This window comes from Eutrigla gurnardus, assembly GCF_963514095.1.
Source record: "Eutrigla gurnardus genome assembly, chromosome: 9".
Taxonomy (NCBI): domain Eukaryota; kingdom Metazoa; phylum Chordata; class Actinopteri; order Perciformes; family Triglidae; genus Eutrigla; species Eutrigla gurnardus.
In genome coordinates, this window is record NC_139923.1 from 17,659,642 (window position 1) to 17,682,522 (window position 22,881).

Consider the following 22,881-nt stretch of genomic DNA (forward strand, 5'->3'; position numbering starts at 1 on the left):
TCTCAAAATTTAAATCAGTTTGAATCTACACAAAAAGGGAAATATACAGTGAGGTAGTTTTTATTTTGTACCTAGAATGTATTCGTCCTCGAAACTTCTGACTGGTCAGAATTAAGATTTTAGTTAACTTATGTATGGCCATTTTATTTACTTGAAATTCAGCTTGATAAATGTTCTACAGTGTGTGATATTCAACATCAGAGAGAAAGTACATATTTAAACTAAAACTAAACTAAAACGTCATAGCTGCACGAGTAAAAAGGAACATTTTAGCTTGAAAGAAATTTAAAAGAATGTTTCTCTAAAAATCACATAACTTCTCTAAAAAAAGTTTTGAATTATTTTTAATAATCTACATGCATATAGCTACAGTATTTACTGTTGCTTGGATTCTTGAGCCATTTAACTAAAATGTTCTACAAATGTATTTTTTATGATGTGTATGGGATGATATAACTTGATTTATGATGAATATACACATACGGCACAATCAATGTGATACATAGGCAGACACGGCTGCATGTTGAAATGGCACGGCGGCCATGTTGGAAAGAAACTGGCACGGCGGCCATGTTGGAAAGAAACTGGCACGGCGGCCATGTTGAAATGGCACGGCGGCCATGTTGGATATTAAAATAAAAGACCACTCACCTTTTCCCTGGAAATAAAAAGTTATTACACCAAAACTAGGATAGAACAGTCTGGCACGGCGGCCATGTTGGAAAGAAACTGGCACAGCGGCCATGTTGAAATGGCACGGCGGCCATGTTAGATATAAAAATAAAAGACCACTTACCTTTTTCCTGGAAGCAAAAAGGAATTATTATAAAGGAAATATTATAGAACAGCCTGGCACGGCGGCCATGAAAGAGAGAGAGGTGGATCGATATACAGAGTGACTGATTGGTGGGCTCGGCAGCCAACAAACATAAGACCTAAAATAAATAAAGACATTTATGACGCCTTATGTAGATGGCAGCGGCCATGTCAGTGATGTTTTTATATTTTAAAACTCTTAAAACTACCTCTTTTCTTTGGCTTCTGACACCATGTAGGTGTTGATGTTATGATTTTATTATTATTTATTTTATCACTTTTATCTTTCTACTGTGTACTTCATCCATATTGTGTCATCTATTTATTGGGTTTTATCTTGCTTTGCAGCACTTTGGAAAACCTTGCATTTGTTAAAACCCATCCATCCATCCATTTTCTACCACTTATCCTGTATTTAGGGTCACGGGGGGGCTGGAGCCGATCCCAGCTGTTTGTTAAAATCGTGCAATATAAATAAAGTGGATTGGATATTGGCGTGAAGAATACAATTCATTTTTCATTCAACTCTTGTCATATCAGTCATATTGATACAACATATAATCTGATTATTATGCATTTATTGTCATTAAATGTTTCTCTTAAATCAAAACTACTGATTTAAACTTTTTTTGATTATTACAATAGTTCAATATATTATATATTCAATAGTTATATAAAAACAGCCTGACTGGTCAGAATCAAGATTTTAGATTGGATTTGGTTATTTTATTGATTTGAAATTCAGTTTTATAATGTTCTAATTACAGTGTTTGTGTGATGTTAAACTTTGGAGAGAAACTAAATATTTAAAAAAAAATGTATTTATATTTTATTGTCTTTACCTTTATCTCTTCTAATGCATTTTTTTGTATTTGTTTATCTGACCATATTTATATTCTGCCGTGAAAAGCACTTTGTAAACTGCCGTTTTTAAAAAGGTGCTATATAACTAAATTAATTATTATTATTACTTACTTGGGGGTGAAGTTAGATTGTTTAGATGCTGGCTGCAGGCGTGCTAACGCTAGCGCTAGCTACAGCTGCTGTGCTAACGCTAGCTACAGCTGCTGAGGTGGATTTAGCTTTCAGACTGACGGTGATAACCTCTTCAGCTTGTCGTTCTTCCGTATTCTGTGTGTTCTAGACGCGTCGACGTCCCCAGCTTCACGTTTCACATCACAAACTCTGCAGCGGTGACGTCCGTCTATCCGGCTCGAGTCCCCAACGTGACCGTTTCTGCTGCTCCGATTCCCTCAGACGACCGTGAACGCAGCTTCGTTCGCAACGCGGCTTGGTGACGTAGTTCACTAGACGGACCGAAGGTGCAACTACGATCACTGACTTACTTGCTAACTCAGCCAGAGAGACACGTAGAAGCGCGGCTCTCTACGGGGCAAACCGAAAAAAACAGTTAAAATAAACAGTATGGCACGGCGGCCATGATGGTGATCGATAAATAATGCAATAAGTAGGAAGGCTCGGCAGCCAACCAAGAACACACTATTAAAATAAAAACAGGACACTTACCTTGTGAAGATCTCGGCTAGGTGGCCAATCAGTCACCTTCCATTTTAATGTTACCTATAAAAACAGAATTATGATTTAACAAAAATAAAACTTGTTAACCCTAGCTGTGGGAATGTAGCATGGCATCGATGTGGTGGCCATGAAACTATAATAAATAAAGATAATAGAGTAGAGTAGAAATCCTCAGGTCTAAAACAGCACTTCATATGCATTTTCTAAAGGTGAATCATCTTTATCACAATATCATAATAACAAAGTAAGTCTGATAAAATAAGTGTAAAACAAACATGGACCCCTAAATGACACTGAAGCTACAAGGCCCACATCCTGGTCCAGCAAAAACCACCAACACCATTCACTAAAACTCTTAATACTTAATACTATTAATGTGATATTTAGCTACATTCTGGCAGTTTAGTAAGTCACAGTGTCATTCCAATCAAAGACAGACCATTTAAATCCATAGAAAATAAATTAACTCCAATTAATGACTAGCTCTAAATGTTTGTAGCCACCAACTAAAGGTCCAGCTACTTAACCCTGTCCCCCCTCCAGGTCCACCAGAGACCTGAAGACCAGATCAAACCTTCTATCTCTGTCACTTCACTTTAACTTTTTATTACACACTGTTGTAAGTTAAATATAGTGAACTTCACCTGTCGAGCATGTGGGCCTCTATGAAATTTGAATTGTTACTTCCTGGTATAAGTCACTTCCTGCAAGGCTGTGAATGGATGAGCTGCTTCACAGTGGGCGGGACTTAAAAACCCATCCAACAAAGTGTGTCCATCTATCTAAAAGCCCCCTTCTCTTCATTATATTGATCTATATTCATGTTTCAATAGTCTCTCACATCTAAAGAAATCTTGTTTAGTTTTGTTTTCCATTATAGTGACAAACGCTCTCTATATATTTAATATTATATTCAATTAATCATTACCTTAAATACTAATGATGCTTCAAAAGGTGACAGGAGCTCAGCAGCAGGAAACTCTTGATGTTTTATTCATTTTGATATCTCTAAATCCTTCATCAGCTGCTTTATATCTCCAACATACTCCATACTTCCATCCACAGATCATCATCTAAACCCGTTTATTTAATTATGGGAATCAGTGTTTATCTCCAAACATTTAAACAGCAGCATCAAATCATCAAACAGAGTTTTTTTATTTAATCTTTCAACATTCTCAAAAACAGTTCAATCAATTTAATTGTATTGGTTTCCTTGCGTGTAAAATTGTAACTAAAGCTCAGCCAAACTCCAAAGTCACCACTGAATATCTTTATTTCTTCAAAATATACATTACCGTCATGTTCTTTGCAATTATTCCTACCATATGTTCTTGTACAACAGTTGCAATAAAATAAAAACATGGAATAAATGATATCTAAATGACTGATTGAATAGAAATCTCTAACTTCCATCACGTTACTTCTTTTCTTTCCCCATCAGATGCTGTTTTGTATTCTTCTCTGGCTTCAGGAGAATAATGTAACATTTGGGAGCAAACAGGCAGAACAGCAGACCAAAGCTGGAGGCCAGGATGGTGAAGGACTCCACGGCGAGCTGACGTACGCCGGGACGAAGGCGAGCCACATGGCGCAGAAGATCAGCATGCTGAAGTTGATGAACTTGGCCTCATTGAAGTTGCCCGGCAACTTCTGGGCTAGAAACGCCAGCACGAAGGACAGGCACGCCTGCAGGCCGATGTATCCCAGGATGCACCAGAAGGCGAAGCTGGAGCCCAGGCTGCACTTCAGGATTATCTTGGAGCTTTCGTAGCGGGAATGGTGGTGCGTCGATGAGCCAGGCGGCGCAGATGACCACCTGGATCAGGGTGCTGGCCAAGATGATGACCTGCTGCTGCTTGGGCCTTAGCCACTTCATGAGGTGGGCGCCGGGCCGGGTGGCGGCGAAGGCGGCCAGCACCACCAGCGTCTTCACCAGGATGCAGGAGATGCACAGCGAGAAGGTGATGCTGAAGGCGGTGTGGCGCAGCATGCAGGACCAGGACGTGGGCTCGCCGTCATACACCAGGCAAGACAAGAACCACAGCGTCAGGGCCAACAGCGTGAAGAAGCTGAGCTCTGAGTTGTTGACGCGGACGATGGCCGTGTTCCTGTGGTCGAAGAAGACGGCGAAGACCACCATGGTGAGGCAGGCCCCCGCCACCTTCAGGGCCAGACCCAGGGCATCATAGGACAGGAACTCCACCTTCTTGAGGATGCAGGCCGTTCAGTTGCTGTTGGACCAGAAGGGAAAAAATGTGCACTCTATTGAATCTAAGGGGAAGATATAAGATATTAGTCAAGTACCACCTGACTCACCTCCACCTCAACCTACAGAACTTCAACAGTTGGCATCTGATGAAGGTAAAACATTGGGAGCAGCTTGCCTCACCCCGATGCCACGCCCACATTATCCCATCCTCCTGGATCACCAGCTCCTCTCCGGCCGACAAACTCGATGTTGCTGGAGGCAGTGCTGGAGCTTTAAAACAAATACATTGTATAAAATACTTGAAAGCAGAGATCTTCAATCAGGTCCGGGACACCTAGTGGGTCCGCAGAGTTACTGCAGGGGGTCCCCGGAATTATTTCTTCCAAAAATTTAAATATGTCCAAAAATACACCATATCATGAATACAACCTATATTAATCAAATATAAATCTTCCTTGTTTCTCTATAGGCCTTGGGGGTCCCTCCACCGGGTCTCTATAGGCCTTGGGGGTCCCTCCACCGGATCTCTATAGGCCTTGGGGGTCCCCAAGTTAGGGTTGGGGTTTATCTCCGGAACGGTACATCGTAGAGACGCATGAGCACCAAAGGAAGTTTGTCCAGTTTTGGCCAGTTCAATGCCATCAATTAGGAGGGGGGGAGATGTGGCCCCTCCCAACTTGGACTGCTCCACTTTTTGTTCAATATGATTGGCTCAGCCTGACCCTCGGCCGGGTCACTGACTTCCCTCTGAAGTCACAGAGAAAACGAAAAAATGTTGAAACGAAAAAAAGGTGGTGGAGATGAGAAACAAATGGGTGGCGTGGATAATTTAAATAGCTGAAAAATAGTGTAAATTAACAATCCACTCTCAGATTAATATTTAGGCTATCATGCATGTATGCCACTACGTGATATACACTGTGCAAAAGCTTGTTTTGATTATGTTATCAATGGTATAACTATTGCAAAGGGATTATGAAAAAATGTCAGTATAACAATGATAGGCCAATTTACATTACATTACATTTAGGTCATTTAGCAGACGCTTTTGTCCAAAGCGACTTACAATACGTACATTTGTCAAAAGAAGGAAAGAAGGAAACCACAACGAATCATTGCCGATAAAGTAAGAGCTAAAAGTAGAACAAGTGTTAGGTCCTCATCTGAGTAAACTAGTAGTTCAAGAGCAACAGTGCTACGATCAGAGTGCTATAGGTAAGTTTTTTTTTTTTTTTTTTTGGGGGGGGGGGGGGGGGGGGTCAATTTAATTCTCATTTTCATTTCTAGGAACAAGAGACATTAGATATGGAAGAGACATCTTCTAAAAACATGTTAGAATGCAACAGAATGTGGGAAATTGCATGATCTTTTGGTCTTTTTGAAAGCTATAGTTGCGAACAATAACATTAAGCATTCTTGGTCCATACATCTTTAATTATTTATTATTTGTGCTTGGCTTTATTTTTCAAATTATGTTTTTGTATTTGCATTGCTTTCTTGTAATGAATCCCTTTACATCTACCGTTAATCTGATCTCAGATGTCTTTGTTATGACCACTAGGCGGCACCCTTGTGAAAGAAACACAAAGTATCACTGGAAAGCTCCTTCTCTGACCACAGTTACATTTGTGAAAATAATACAAATAAAGGTTACGTGTCACTAGCCAATGCAATGATCTCAACGCGATGGCATTAAACAGATTCACTTCAGCAGATGCCCAACACGGCCATAAGAGCTATCATGTTTACATTTCTAAAACATGGATTATGATTATGCTTGCATTAGTGTGCCTTTTAGTGTAAAATCATGTTAAGAGTCAACGTTGTATGTCATATTTCAGATTCACCTGCAGGTCATTTACAGTAACATTGTTAGTCATTGGAGTATGCCTGCTTCATGCAGACCACATTACATAGTACAGTCTGCCTCCTGACACATCACCAAAGACATATGCATCTCTTTCAATGAGCGACTTGGTTTTGTGTTACACGTATGCAGCTTGGATTCGTGACAGCACTCCTTGTTCGTCTGTGTGGACCACTCATCCATCACATCATCCCAACCTTAAGTCTGCAGGAATCCCATGATCCCATAACCCTGTCACTGGTCGACCACAGAATTGATCCCAACATACCAGCTGTGACTCTGTTACACGAGACGCTCTAGAACTAACTGTACCAGTTGACTGGAAACCGTGTCATTTCACTCTCTATCAATGACAACGCTACAAAGGACTCAGGTCGTATTTCAGTGAGACATGGTTGAAATATTTACAGTCAGCAGCCAGGAGAGAGACGACACAGACGAGTGACCTGAGCGCACTTTAAATGTTTTCTCTCATCTCATCTTATGCCAGTAAATCACGGCCCGTCACTGAACAGAAACATCCATCTGTACAGTAGGATGACACTGTGTGTGTATGTTCTAATAAGGACTTGTAATGTAAGTCCACAGTGTGACTGCTCATTGCTATATATTAAGCTTTTTGCTCTGAATGACATTGAAAATTCACATTCAAAAGGCTTTAAAAATGCATTGTTAAGAATATTATGTATAGAAGGAAGATGCTTGCACATGTCAATTATATTGAAGAGGGGAACAGCATCTATCTAGAACAGTATCTCAACAGACTTTCTTTTCTAATCTAGTATAGTACTATAGTGTGTATTAGAAGCCTATCACATGTATCCTGTTTCCTGCTGTCATGTACTATAAGTTGTTTCTTGTAGAGACTTAAAGGGGTAATACACCAATGTATAGGTACGTTCACTCATCATAAGTAGGTGTTGATGTTTTAAACGTTGTCATTTCTACTTATTTGATGTCTGCATTGGATAGCATATGTTCACTGTGTTTTTACCTTATATTCCGCTTCATTTAATTTGAAAAATGTAACCCAACATGGTTGTCCCTGCTTGGGCTCGGAGACTATTTTTAACAGAGCCTTGGTGACAAACTGGGGTCATGAAGTCTGAAAGTCGTGGGTGTTTATCAGGCAGGGAGGTTCAAATGAATGGATGTTATTGGTTGGATTATGAGAAATGTAAGATCCAGGGTTTTTTGGATCTTGACCCACACCAAAGCCTCTGTTGCTTTATTTTGATCATCTTTATTATGTGTTTCTTCTGAGTCACCCAATGTTATGGAAGTGGAAAACTAAATGCCCTCATACTTTTATATGCAGTAGTAAAAAGCTTGTGTTCTCATGGTGAACATTACTCAATTCTGTAATGACGACAGAAACACTTCAGATTTACAGATTTCAAACTGCTCACTTGTTGATTACGACTCCTCTTACCATCAGTGTGTAATTGGCCTACATAGTGTCGCTGCCAAAAATATATTTAATTCAGGTCAAATTATCCCTCCAATCGCTTTCAGCTCAACTGGGCCCAAACAACATTTCTATTGTGAGAGCAAATGATTGACCAGCAGCCAGAGGAAAAATCAGTAGGAGTGCACAATTGTGCATCACAATTAGTGCTCATTGATCTACAGAGAAATAATGTATTTATTGTCAAAGGCCACTTGTATTTGTGTATTGTGTTTTGATAGGAACACTGGCTGATCACGTTGTACAAAGCCACAAAAAGAGCATTATGGATGTCTTGAGGGATGAGACTGACATTTAATCATAGCTGTTCATTGAGATAACTGTCAAAGAGACCATTTAATGATGAATTGTCCCTAAAAAGGGGTTTAATTGCGCTGACTTATTCTGTTATTCATCTTTGACTTTTATATTACCAGGAATTATTTTACAAGAGATACTCGACCAAGGTAGCAGCTGTACAAAATCATCCATCCATCGTCTACCGCTTATCCTGCATTCAGGGTCGCGGGGAGCCGATCCCAGCTGACATTGGGCGAAGGCAGGGTGTACAAAATCATAACACAGAAAATTCATATGCACTATAAAAATATTCACAATACAACAAAAGGACAGCTGTTTAACACAGTGGGCTCTCAAGAGTAACAAGCCCATGCCTCTATAACCACTTCTTTATTACGCCCCCATCAATGAATGTTTCCAGTTATAAGATGCATAGTGGGACAATTCTACCCAGATCAGGGGAGCTGGAAGTTTATCTAGCATCACATTATTTCTAACCAATTAAACTCAGCAGAGCCATTTGTAATGATTGAAATGCAGTCTGGAGCTCTTGCTCTGCCTGCACTATGGAGGGAGCATGCATATAAATTACAGTGTCATCGGCATAAGACAGTGCCATTATGAGCTTTTATCCGAAAACGATGTTGTGTTCTAATTTACATCATGATGGAGCCATTTGTTACTTTATAGACTCACAAAGAAAACAATCATGTTCAGTAATTTATTAAACAAAATTTCAATTTACAATACATACAAGAACAGAGAAGACGTATGTGTTTAAAACAGTGAATGCTCCTTTCTATGAGCTAGGATGTGTAATTAACAGTGGAATCAAGACATTTGGCTGAAATGATATTTACACCATAAATACATCATAATCTAACAATTGCCTAAAAATTCAACTGTGAAATTTAAATGACTGCCACACTGGACACGAGTAATTGACAGCATTTAAAAAATATCCTATTAAATACAGTAGATAGCTCTGTATATGTACAGGCTTCAAGCAGATTATTCTGATATGGCAAATGAAGAGGTTAATGGTAAACGACTTGTTTACACAGCTTGTTAAGCAGAACAACATGTAAACATTTGGCTATGCAGATCTGCTACCATCTTGTTTTTCAGCTTTGAACACCTCTTGAGAATCCACACAAGCAGCCTGCACATTAAAAATAAAAGCATCTAACTCTGTCAATACACGGATGCTAAACAACAGCTGAGGGACTTTTAAGACTGAAGTTATAAGAGGAAGCCGCCTGCATTCTTGTGGACGTGCTAACATTGGCCTCTCAGGTTCTGTCAACAATAATCCAGTTATATCTTCTCATGCCAGAATATTGCAGCTTGAATTTAGAAACGGCAGAAAGCGATCGAACATACGGCAGACGGTCTGCTGGTTTTGGAGGTCACCAAGACGAGCAAAGCTGCCTTGACCAATGAAAACGCTGCATTTTTATAGCAGTCACTCAAACAGATGATGTAAGATGACTCTTCGTGACAAGTAACAGCTGCAAAAGTGTGCATCACTATTTCGCAACCGGAACATTGTTAACCAACGCACTCGTTGCTCTCAGGAAGTACTGCTTCTTTTTCTGCTCCTCGGCCTCCTCTGCAGGATTTCTTCTTCATGGTCACTTTCACACTCCCTCTGAAACGATCAAATGCTTGTAGTGAGAAACAGCTATGAAGCTCTTTGTGTGGTGACAGGTGATGAGAGGTCATAGGAGCCCACAAAATGTAAGGATCATTTATTTATTCATGTTAAAAAAAACTAACATAGATGGACAGAGAAGAAAGAAAATGTTGTCGAAGAAAATTTATTATCTCACAGTTTGCGATTTTGATTGTGGTTAACCTTTCTTATTCTGATTAGGGGAAGTATTTCACTTTGATCCTGAGAGAGAGAGACCTTTTGGCCTCACCAGGACAAACTCTGAGATAATCCAGCTATCTCACATTGATTGATCAAAGCCTATTGAAAGGACCCTGTTGTGACATTGTGAATAGAAGCCAGTCCTGTCCACCTTCGACTTCTCAGGAAGTCTCTTTTCCTTAGGAAACATGTGTATTGAGTCAATGCAAATCCACTCTTACACCTTTCTCTGCTTGCTTCATGTAACTGTATCATTGTGAGTCCCGCTCTAGCCAGAAAGGATTCCACAGCTTTGTTGTGAACTTCTTTCTCCACTGACAGTGATTAAACCTCATCTGAACCGGCCACAGAATTGGACCTGAAGAGTTTTTCTTCCACACTGTCTAACCCAGTTTCCAGGCTCTGTAGGCTCATATGTATCACACAGGCTTTAGAGAGTGGTATCAATCTCCTCAATTCACTTTGGCAAGAAAGCAAATATGCCAAACTCCCAAACCGTCCAGACTGAGGCACTGTTAAGCTTTACAAATGTTATTTCTTACCCCTTCCTGCTTCGGCATCTTTTGGCCTTTCTTCATCATCCGCGTTAAGTGATTGCACAAAGCCACAATTCTGAATGACAGCTGTCGAACAGATAGAAGCAAAGAGAAAGAGTCTTGAAAGTTACCAAGAGCAGCAATTTTATAGAACCACTGTTGGCAAATCATTGAAGTGTACTGTACTTTACCTTCCATCTACGTCTGGCATACTGTCTCTTAAAGTTCTCCAAGTTGACCACTGACAACCTCTTCACCATGGCCTGTCTGGTATTCAGAGGCTACGGAGACACAATGGGATGAAGTAACAGGGTATCTTGCATGTTAATGTTAAATATTCAAGCACGTTCAAAAAGCATCATGCTATAAAGTTCTAGTCCGATTTTTACATTCAGATAACATACCAGAAGAATTTGTTAGCGGGATACATAATAAATAGTGAACATTTATTTCAGTGTTTCGACAACAGTGGATCATGTCAGAGTTCACATCTAAGGCTCAAAGTGTGAGGCGTGTACAGAAACGTCTGCCGTGATGCTAAAAACGCTGACAAGGAGGTGACATTTGTTTTTGAAACACGTGGTCTTATCACACAAGTTGTTTTTTCCTGTCGGCTCATAAAATGTCCCCAAGAAAGAAAAAGAAAAGTTAAATAATAAGGTAAAAAGTTAATACTGAAGTTATAAATAAATTCAACCTTTAGTAAAAGTGCACATTTGAATCTATAAAAAATAATCTGAAGAAAACAAACACATTTATGGCTACACAATAACTTTACAAATGGATAACCTTTCATGAAAAACAATATACATATCATCTTAAACATAAAATGGAATGAAAAAATAAATCAATTAAAAAAATGTCAACTAATGATACATTCCATTGAAGAGAAAATACATGAAAAAACACAACTGATATTTATCTTCATTATCATTACTTGCCAGAATAAAAAGCTACCAAACTCAAACAACAGCATCATCTGTTAAAAGCACTCAAACTTTAGAATAATTCCTGCTGTTGTGCCATAAGTATGCTATTTTAATGTTATAGTTTGACATCTTAGGAAATATGCTTATTAAGAATGCAAATTGCGTACTTCCTCAAATTCCTATTCCTACTGTTACTTCAACTGAAAAGTGTCGACGTACTTCAGAGTTCACACAAGAAAAATAAAGCAAATGTTAAAACTACTCAGAGTTACATTCAAAGGTTTGTGCTGCAGAAAGAAACAATGCGTAGAATGACATTAACAGCCTTATTTAAAAAAAATAAGGTCAATTATCTTCATCGTGTGTTAGCCAGACTCTGGGAGCGGCTGTTTGGCCTCGGGGCAACATTCCCTCCCGCAGGACGGATGCAGCAGCTCCTTCAGCGCATGCTTGAAGTCCGTATTGATACTGCTGCTGTGGATGCTGCTGTGGGCTCCTTCCGGATGCAGAGAGCTCATCACCTCCTGCAGCCACTGGAGCTCAGAGTTCAGCTCCTGCCTCAGAGCGTCCTGCTGACTCTGCCTCTGGCTGTATTTCACGCTGACGCTCTCCAGGCTGGCATCTATAGACTTCACGTCCTCCTGCAGCATCTTCCTCGTGGCCTCCACTTTACGGAACTCGTAGCGGACCTGGGACAGCTGCTTCCTCGCGGCCTCGCTCTCCTCCTTGTACCAGGCCTCCTTGTCGTTGTAGATGGAGAGCAGGGCTTCTATGTCGCCCTGCAGAGTGTGGTGGGCGCCCGCCACCTCTGACAGGCCCGTCTCCATCCGACTGACGTCCTCCACCACATGGCAAAAACGCTCAAAGTTTGCGTACGTGTTGTTCTGCGGCATGCTGGAGTGGGACTGGATGGTGTATTCCTTTAGACGCATTGTCTTCAGCTGCTCCGCTTGCTTCTCGGCTTGAAGGGCAGCACTGTCCTCTTCCATGTGGCCACAGGACTTCAGACAAAGGGGTGAAGGGGGGGGACACTGAGTGAGAGGCTGCGTCATTGTTGCATCTCGAAAAACACACACAGCGGTGAATATCCCTGCAGCCGGAGGCACTGTAGGATTAGTGTGTGACCCTACAGCCAAAAAAAAAAAGCCATGGCAGGTAAGAGCGCCACGAAAACGACCAACATTCCCGTTCAGGATGTTGCGTTTCCCGGCTTCATGCTCGTATCCAAACAGGACGAAGTCTCCACAGCAAAACGCCATTCACATGCATCTCAGCAGCTGATATCGGAGCAGCCTTCTTCAGCGTTACAGGTTGTTAAATGTCCATGCCATTCAAATGAATTAGTCACATCGCTTGCTTCGGTTCAATCTCTTGAATTTCTGGAATATTTCTGAGTGCAAAAGACAGCTGTACGAGATGTGTGGAGTGCATTGATAGGTGATCAAATATCCTCAGAGGGCGTGTGGTGCAGTGTTGGAAATAATAAACAGTGACTGTGTTGAACTTCAACGAACCAGAGCACACATGATGTAAGTGTGGGAACATTTTGAGCACAAGGTCAACATTTTTTTTTTTTGGCACATCTAATAAGAAACAGACCTGTTGACATCACATGTTAAACGTTGTTTTTACACGGACAGGAGGTGGGGCTGACGGCAGTTATTGGGTGGACAAAAACATGCTATGACACATAAATCAAGCGCCTACCTTAATCCAGTGATGGTTGAGGGCGTCTTGTATGGTCATCCGTTTTCTAAAATGAAGAAAAGCGCAGCTGAATAAACAGACACAGAGCATGGGGAGTGGCCGCGGTTTAGGATGTGAATCTCTTAGGAATATGATCCCGGATCACTTTCACAGTTCTATTGGGTTTCCTGGAGGTGAAAACATGTGCACAAGATCACATGGCACAAAAAAAAGACACGCAGTGCTTAGCTTGTGATTAGTTTGCAGTGCAACTAATGTTTATTTAGCTTATTTTATTGAGTGCATCACATTGTGTACCAAAAACAAATGTGCCTAAATCCTTGCTCTAGATTCCTGGGGACTGGACGGCCTTTCATTGTTATTTGGATCAGTCTGCACATTATGTGTACTTAGGACTTATTGCAGTGAAACACTGGGATATTGGGATTTGTATTGGAATTGTCATTGAGCTCCAGCTATTTGTCGGTTCCATTACCTCGTGTCCTTCTCCAGGAGCTGTCGGATGAAGCTCTTGGCCAGCTCGCTTGTATTGCTGAAGAGCTCCTCGTCAAAGTCGTAGTCCATTGCCGAGATGTTTCCTAGCGTTTCCTGCTTCGTGTCGCCGAGGAAAGGTGACGCGCCGCTCAAGCTGAAACATTCACACACACACTCACTTAGGCCGATAATCACGTATTTAGCTTTATCGTTCATCACGTATCATCCCAACTTACAGTATATATGTGATGACTCCGATGCTCCTGTGAAAAAAACAAACAGCACAAGGTTAATCCAAAATGATGCAGTGCAGCGTGTCGTATGGAAGCCAGCAGTCAGAGGTAATTAAAGCTCTTACCACATGTCTGCCTCCAACCCCAGTGGCTCATAGTTGACTATCTCTGGAGCTGAAAATAGACAGAAAACAATCCCGCATCACAGCGCCAGGCCACACAACGAGCAAACACATCGCCTATAAAATCACTTACCAACAAACTCAGGGGTTCCAAAAATGTTTTTGAAATCCGCCCCAGCTTCTATTTTGTGTGCCAGTCCAAAGTCTATGAGTTTGATGCGGGGTAGAGGAACATTCCTGTCCAACAGCATTATGTTTTCAGGCTGAAGTGCAAAAAACAAGCATTTGTCAGCAGATTTCTACTCATACAAACTGGGCGATTCATAAACAATGAGTAAAACAAATTACCTGGTTAAAGTCGCCTTTTGCGCAAGCATTAAAGAAAAACATTGGAAGAGTTACAGTCATACTTTTTAGTGTGAAACATACTATTGTTATAAAAATATTAAAAGGAAAAGTTATTTTGACTTAAAATTCACTTTCTTGGCGAGAGTCAGCGAAGAGATGATGAATACCATCATGTTTACACGCTAACTATGAAGCTTCCGCTAGCAGCTGGCTGATTCACTGTAGCTTAGCACAGAGACCGTAGACACAGCTAGCCTGCCTCTGTCCGAAAGGGAAATATTTGGCACCTCTAAATTTAACTTATTTAGATTTGACATAGTTTATTCATTTATTTTTTCAGGCGGAGAGTCTGTCAAGCCTTTTTTTATTATTTTTTATATTATAAAGAGGAAATTGGGGGAGAAAGAGGGGGACGTCATGCGGGAAATACATCCCAGGCTGGAATCGAACCCGGGACCACCGCGTCAAGGACATTAAGCCTCTGTACATGGGGCAGGTGCCTAACCACTGTGCCACCAGCCACCCCGTGTCTTGTTTATTTAATCCTTAAAAAAGACAATTTATGGGTGTGCCGGACTATTTCTTGGTCAGAACCACTGCAGGAAGTTAAAAAATAGTTCAGCACATAAGTCTGTGAAAAACAACAATTTGTCACTTTTTTGTATAGATTCAACAAACTAGACACACGTTGCAATACTAATAATTCAACAATTCAACATCAGTTCACTGTGTTGCTCTGGATTCCTATAAATCAACACAAAGGTCACAAGCTCGGTAACATCCACGCTGACTATAGACCCCCTCATTTCACAGCAAATGCTCAGCCCAAATGAAAGCACAGATCTGCCATTGTGAAGTGAAGGCCACGGCCTCGGGCGAGTTTGAATCGAGCCCTTCACCGTCTTCTTTTCCCTCAATTGCCAAATGAAAAGCATTAAGAACGAAGAGGAGCTGCAGCTGCAGAAGAAAACAGGACAGCAGCGCGGGGGCGACACTGCTCTCTGAGAGTCAGGAGATAACCTTGTGGTGTCTGTATCTGAGAGTCTGGACTTCAGCCACAGAAAACAGGAAGGATGTGTGATTGGGAATAGCGAGACATTAAACACCTGCTATATATATTTGACATCAAAGCCACGCTCGACCTTGCACGTACAGTTCAGTAGCTGTAAAGGTAAAGAATATCATCTTCATCACGAGGCAAATATAGATTTACATATGATGCACGAATGGAGCATACCTTCAGGTCAAAATGTACAATCCTATTGGAGTGGAGGTACTGGACTCCGTCTAGGATCTGTTTGATAAACTGAGTGGCCTCCTCTTCACTGAGAGACTCTTTCTGAGCCAAGAAATCGAACAGCTCTCCTCCAGACACCCTGTAACATAAACACACACACACACACTCAGACACACATCCTGTGGGCTCAGATAATCTGGACTCTTGAACGTTATCTAGTCCTCAGGATTTGGATGCTCTGGTTCGGGATGCCTTAGATAGGTTTGTTTGTGGCAACAATGTGCCCTACTTAGTACTTAGCAGTCATTTATTTTCACAATAAAATACTTAAAAAGCTGTGGAAAATGGGTCCTTTGACCAGTTGACTGCCTGTAAAAATTATGTAATTTTATATTCATGCATCCTAATAGACTGAATGAGCCACAGTGTCTCATCCTGCATCAGACAACTGTTCTGCTCACCCCTGCTTTGATTGGACTGAGCTTTCTTTTTAGTCCTAATTATGCCCTCCATGTTGCCAGGCACTTGCTGGACCCAAACGGAGGTCGTTCGAGGCCTCTTTGCAACACAAACCCTTATTGACTCAGCTCTTTCTGGCGCATGTGTGTAATCCTGGCAAAAGGTTTTTCAGCAAACACAGATTTCATTAAAAGTACACATAAATAAACTCACAGGCTAGAACGTGGACTCCAAAGATTCTGGATGTGTTAAGGTGCAGCGCTGTATGAATGAAGTTGTTTAACATTGTTAAATCACGCGGTGACTCACAGCTCGAGGATGAGCACCACGTCGGTGCGGTTCTCGTACACATCATGTAGCGCTACGATGTTGTTGTGCTGGAGCTGCTGCAGGATGTCCACTTCCCTCTCGATCTCCTCTCTTCTCACGCCACGTCTGCTGGCCCGACTCTGGCGCTTCTTGATGAACTTGGCCGCGTACTCGACGCCCGTACTCCTTTCTATACAGCGCTTGACGATTGCAAACTGGCCACTGCACACACAAAAAGAAGAGAAAAGTTACAGACGACATGTATCCTTAATTGCTTTTTTGTTGTCTCTCTCGTGTGTTGAGCATACTATAGCTATAATCTTGACAGGAGAAATATTTTCAAGTTCTTAATTAACAACAGGATATGGCTACGGGTGAAGACAGATGTTGGGGAGGAAGCCGTGTGTCAAAATCAGCTGAAATATTGAGGTATAGTCCATCACTTCCTGTTTCCCTGCCAGACAGAGAACAATCAGATAGGCAGGCAGTGTAGACAGAGCTGCTGTCCTCCCACTCAAGCACTCTTCCTGCCAAGTTTCTAGCCATCCCTCGAGAGATCGGTCCACTGAAAAAATCCCAAAAACTCGGAATATTTCACAACAGAGGTGTGGCTTAGAGACCGTCTCTCTGTGGATTATTGTTTCACTTTTCACTGTGTCCTTGTATTGCATGCTGCAGCCATGTGGTCATGGGATCTGGTTAGAGTTTCATTTCTGAGCTATAATACCCTAAAATGTGCATTTAAATTCTAACTACACAGTAATTTCATTCTGAATTCACCCACTGATGGACTGAATGTGAAAACATCTCCCTGCACCGTCTCCCAGTTAAATATATGTGGGGAGTCTCCATGGTTTTATTATCAGACCAGCACTTGTAATCTCAGTCTGCTGCCACTCCTAACTGAAGTGGGCTGACCTGCCCACTCTATACACTGGGAAAACAAGCCTCTCAGTCACTGATCCCTTGTAACAGGCCACGGAAAGACATGAGGGCGAATATTGTGGCAGAGCTGGCAAAACGGTTCTGAGTGGGGAAGATGAACATCATGTTTCAAGACAGAAGAGTAAAATTCAGTCAAGAATGCTTACAGAGTTGTGATGATTGCATAAAACAAAAAAAAGCCTGTGAACGCATTCATTTAAAATACCATTGCAACTTATTCAATGCAGCACAGACACATATTTTTTAAGACATTTTGAGAGAACGCAGAGAGAGGACACAGATAATGACTGGCAGGCATATGTTTTGGTCATAACTGTCCACACAGAGATTCCAGAGTGGCTATGAGAGGCTCTCCAGTCTGTGTCCACTATCATCATGGTGTCTATAGTGGGCTAAGAATAGCAGGCTCGTTCTCCACCTGCCACATCTCTGCTGCTGCTGGAGGAGGAACAAGCCTGCAGAGCTGGATCTGCTGGATCAAGTTGTCTTTGTACAACACAGAGTTGTGCAATGAAATGTTGTCCTCCCATATGTACATAAGAAAAGCACACAAGGAAAAAAAAGCAAACCTATAGCCTATAGCTCCACCAAAGGCTTTTTTTTCTTTCTTTTTTTAAAGTTGCATTTCGCAAAAACAACAGCTGCTGAGGTGTATTTTCATGACAAGCCCAGATCTTCAATGACTTCTTCAATGACTAATAACACCAAGAGGCTACAACATGTTGGACAGAACATCCAATATTATGCAATCGAGAACAGCAACACTGCAAACTATGGCCTCAAATATCTAAATCAACATTTCTTTGAGACATTCTGAAAAGAAAAAACTAGATTATAAGTGTGACAGACAGTACAGTAGTTTTAATAGCAGGGCACCTATTTTGGATCAAATGAAAAAGGTTGATTTTCTCCCTTAGTATAAAGAGGTACCTACTCTATATCTTCTATAAGCCTTGGGACTTATTAGTAAGTTTACTATCAAGGGGACAAAAACACTGTGAAGATCCCGTGTCGGCGTGAACATGACCCTACAGAGAATCACAATAGTCTACAAACACGCACATATCGCAAAGGAAAGATAAAAACAGGGGGTGGGCGTGGGTGCTGAACCGGAGCAGCAGTGTGGAAATCTGAAATCCACCCCTGAGACATCCCTGAAAAGCTGACCCTGTTCGAGAGGACTGTGGTAATGTGTGAACTGAGGAGGAGGATAGCCCACTCCATTTGTTTGCAAATGCAAACATCACCTAAGGGGAGGATCTGTCACATGACAGGATCAGCAGCCATGTCCTTGATTTGCCTGCTAAACAAGACTGAACAGAATGAGCCCTCGTGGTGTTTGTCGGAGCCCAACTGACAGCCATAGGGCTTTACCATAGTGTTGTTACGAGGTGCCGAGTAACAGCGGTGAGAGGGGGGCGATGCTGTGAGTGGTATTAGACAAGGGGCCGGGCGTGCCGGCTGTCTTAGCTCTAAGCCGTCCAGTGGGGCCGAAAGTACCATCTCCCCGCAGAGTTTCCACTTCCAACAGCTGAAGGTCATTATCCACAGCCAAGGTTGGAGGAATGCTCGGACAAGTGGCGCCAGCCCAGTATTGAAACACTCTCCTGACTGAACCTCGGCGTGACAAAGACAGCCAGAATCGTGGATGGACCAAGCCCAGTCCCGATCCACCCTACCATCTGTGATCTCAAATGTGAAGAAGAAAGCAGCTAAGACTTATAAAACATGACATCATTTCGATGGTATTACGTAGTGTAAGAAAACCTTTATCTGCTATTGTCATGAGGTATCTCAACATATATGTCCAAGAAGTGTTCAATTCTGTGGACTAGCAGGGTGACCTCTGGGTCCAAATGGGAGTGTCAGGAATGTTGGAGAGGTCATAGTGGAGTTCTCTCCATCAGACGGTACTGAATAAACACATGTTTCCCCAGCAGGAATGACTGTTCTTCAGAGCTGACTACCTGCATCCATGTCCTGCCCCTTGTACATGCATATTATCCACGCTAAAGATACTTCATGTACAGCAAATCCCTTTTGGAGTAATTCTAGCCCTTTACAGCGTTCATCATCAGCAGCACCTGTCTGCCTCGCGACAGTCAGCTCTTTTCATTTCAACACATCTAGTCTGTGAAGGCTGCGGCGTTAAGTGTGTTAAGTGTGCACTGCTGTCCTTCCTGCGTTATCTCGACAACAACCTTCCGCACACTGAAAACATTTCTGCAATTAATTTCCTTTCGCAAGAAGGTGGCTGGTATTTCTAGAAATTACAAATCTAACTGGTGGCACCAGATGAAAAATTATGACAAATATTCCTCCTGATGTCAGAGTATCACCAATGTAAGTAGGGTTCATCCTCTGGGGAATCTGAATGTCTGCACAGACTTTCTTGTTGTTGAGACATTTCAGACCAACATTTAAAGCTAAAAACACCACAAACCCACAACTTTCTGTTCTAACCAATGCAAAACCTGTAGAGGATGTAAGTGCACTATTTCTAGATTTGAAAGTTAGGAGGAAGTTTACAAGTCTTTTGTTTGTAATCAGGCCTTCACAGACAATGGTGCATCCTGTGAATCTTGCTGGATGATGACGAACAAAAGTGATGCTCATTCATTCGTGACCACCACGTCATCGCCGTCTAGCTAAGGCAGTGAAGGTATGTTCAGGGTGTTTTGACCAAACATGGACAAGAACGGACCTGTTGTTGACAGGTAGAGCTCACATGGTCCACCATCTGCCCTGACCGTCGCTTGTATAACATCTCAACACAGTCTCACCAGTCTCTTGGGGGGTGTGACAGCTGTGGGCTCACACTTCCTACTGTATGTCATCACCCGTGTCATCGCTCGGATGGTAAGAAAGGTCAGTAAACACATCTCAAGCAAAGGGTTGTTTTGCAGATTGGTTTACCCAAAAGCTCACGCCAGTAGTGGAAAGAGACGACGCAAGTCAGTGGGCTGACGCAGTATGATCAATTAACTTTCCTGTAACGAAATGGCTCAACAGTTCCACAGAGCATCTTAAATATTTGATGTCCTCACCCTCTCAAGGGGAAGATTGAGTAACAGTTCCAGTGGAGAGAGGTCTGAACCCATGAGGCTCTGAAGAGCCGTGGGCGGGGTGGTCTGGAGAAGAAGTGCGAGCAAAAAAAAAAACCCCTCGCTGATGAATTGGTGGGGAAACGTACAGTTCTGCGACTGCGCCATCTGTGGCTTTTTAACCACATTAAGATGTCTATTTCCCATGACAACAACACTCACAGAGCTCAGCTCAAAGTAGCTGTCTTATCAGGCAACATGTTTCCAGCTCGACCACAGCCAGCGATGCTGTCAACACACAACACATTTACACCCCACGGGGCTTTTTTACTCGTCGTACTCTCCAACGAGGGACTATTTTTCCACCCTTTAGAAATTACTTTTAATCAGTTTTTATCAAAGAGTTTGTACACTAAACTCATTCAGTACTCTTTAACAGATTAGTTCAAATCCATTAATAAGAACAGCTTTTGATTTGCCAGGTCGAGACCAGTATGAAACTTGATTTGTCCTTTTTGCTCTTTAACTATACAATAATACACAAAGTTTACAAATGTTAATACATTCCTACTAAATGCATTTAGGTCCCTTTATTCTGCATCTTATTCCCACAAAGAAAGTATGATTTATTAACCATTAATAAGGCATTAGATGCAATTTATAAGGGGTACGTTATTTAAAAGAAGCACCTATTATCATTTCAGCAGATTGCCTGTTAATCCTAATAATAGGAAATCCTTTCAATCACAGAGGCTTTTGAATATTTCATGGGGAACACACAGAGAATCTCAAATACAATGAAAGTTTTACTGCTGGAAGCAACACTTTGCCTCCACAGGCGTGTAAACGCAGCTGGAGCATCCGTTTCAACAGCAGGTCTTGTTTTGTTTTTTCTATCAGGGTGTGTCAAAGAAGCTGTGCAGTACATGGCCAGCAAACACCAGAACATAGTGTATCTTTTGATTCACAGTGAAAGGTTAGAGCTCAGACACTTTCCTTTCACAAGCTCTCTCATCCGTTAACGAGTGGCCGGAAGCCAAAAGCCGTGCTTCCTTGTAAAGTGAGCGGGTGGCTTCCTCCTTTGTCGGGTCCACACCGCCAACTTCCTATAATCTATTTCCCCATGAGAGCCAGGATCCACTACATCTGGCTGAATGAACACTCCAACTCAACACTCGACTTCAACACATTGATGCACCACCCAGAACCAGCTCGGGCAAGAGCAGTAAATCACATTTTATTCTCTTTCCTGCTTCGGACATATACTTCCCAAACACAGCCTGTTTTCGTAGATTGCGTTTACTTTTGAGGCTTAATCTCTCGCTGTATACGCTAACCTACTCCAACACGGCGACACTCCCCATTTCAAGCTTCGACAGGCCAGCTGTTTGCATACCTACACACACACACACACACACACACGCACGCACGCAGGACCACTGTGTCAAGAGTCATGCAGGGGAGAGCTGAATCACACTCTTGAGTCACACAAATTAAAGAGGATTATTTTATTTAAAAAATCTGCCGCAGGTTTCAGAAAACTCACCTTCCTAGTTCTTCTCCAATTTCATAGAAATCATCCACATGCTGTTGCTTGAATTCCGCCATGCCAGGTGTCTTCATTGATGTAGTTTATCTCCTCGGGGTGCACCTCTAAAGCCTTTCTATCCAGCTTCTTCCTCTCCTCCCAAGTCCACAAGTCCAACCCTGCTGACACAAAGAGGTGTTACTCTTGATTTCTGACTATAGTAATGAAAATGTTTACATGTTCCAGCTTGCATTGCATTCCATCACAGAGTTGTACCAACTTTCACCTGGCTGTTGAGAAACCCTTAACACTGGAAGTTTAGCAGCAAAGGAGTCTGCCTTTCACTCGTCCAAAGACTGATTATCGGCTTTTAAACAAGCACAACTCACACAACTGTGCCAAGCTGAGCGCCGTTACAGTGGCTAGTTCTGGTGATTATTACGGGATTATTAATGAAAAGAAAAGAGCATTTGGGGTAATTAGAACAGGATATGTGAAATTTGCTGTTGTGAAACATTTTTGTCTGGCAGAAATGTTGAGATAGGCAGCAAAAGTATGCTTTGTAAGTATAAAGAATGACCATTTTTACGGCTATGAATTAGAATTTAAAAACAGAATAGTGATTAATTGTACACTACAGGGGTGAGCATTTCTGTTCATACAAAAATGTAAAGAGAAAAAGCAGAAAAACCACAAACTTCCTATCTGATGTCACACTTCATACAGCTCCACAAACAGACCTTATGCCATACCTTCTGTCAGATGCAGAGCCAACACTAAGTTCCCAACGTCTCCTACAGCCGCTCTGTTCTCCTCACGGCTGGAGTTCCTGGAGCGTCTCTGTTGTTTTCTGTCACATATGGCAGCACCATCAGGCTTTTGTGTCTGCAGAAGTCCCTCCCCCTGATGGCTCTATTATGAAAGTGCATGCATGAGAGAGACAGGCTATCAAT

General features: G+C 41.9%; 1 protein-coding gene across 2 annotated transcripts; it reads right to left on the minus strand.

Annotated features, from left to right (window-relative positions):
* Window positions 1–8,888: 8,888 nt before the first annotated feature.
* dapk2b (death-associated protein kinase 2b) lies at window positions 8,889–22,837 on the minus strand. Of its 2 annotated transcripts, XM_084017998.1 has the most exons (12): window positions 22,681–22,836; window positions 21,947–22,107; window positions 16,412–16,633; window positions 15,644–15,782; window positions 14,192–14,321; window positions 14,062–14,110; window positions 13,940–13,966; window positions 13,705–13,857; window positions 13,230–13,275; window positions 10,785–10,874; window positions 10,600–10,680; window positions 8,889–9,832 (listed from the first exon to the last, which is right to left on the minus strand). In XM_084017998.1, exons 2-12 carry the CDS (start codon window positions 22,021–22,023, stop codon window positions 9,755–9,757), a joined length of 1,092 nt encoding a protein of 363 aa, XP_083874124.1. In that variant the 5' UTR covers window positions 22,024–22,107; window positions 22,681–22,836; the 3' UTR covers window positions 8,889–9,754. The 2 variants fall into 2 exon arrangements, with proteins under 2 accessions (XP_083874124.1, XP_083874123.1); XM_084017997.1 differs by lacking the exons at window positions 8,889–9,832; window positions 10,600–10,680; window positions 10,785–10,874 and adding an exon at window positions 10,905–12,523 and having other exon boundaries at window positions 22,681–22,837.
* Between the last annotated feature and the right edge of the window lie 44 nt (window positions 22,838–22,881).

Coding starts and splice junctions, on each gene's coding strand:
- dapk2b (XM_084017997.1), bottom strand. CDS start 22,023: ATGAAGACACCTGGCATGGCGGAATTCAAGCAACAGCATGTGGATGAT. Junction 14,111..14,191: donor TGGAACCCCTGAGTTTGTTG/GTAAGTGATTTT, acceptor GTCTATTTTCAG/CTCCAGAGATAGTCAACTAT. Junction 13,967..14,061: donor GGGTTGGAGGCAGACATGTG/GTAAGAGCTTTA, acceptor TTTTTTTCACAG/GAGCATCGGAGTCATCACAT.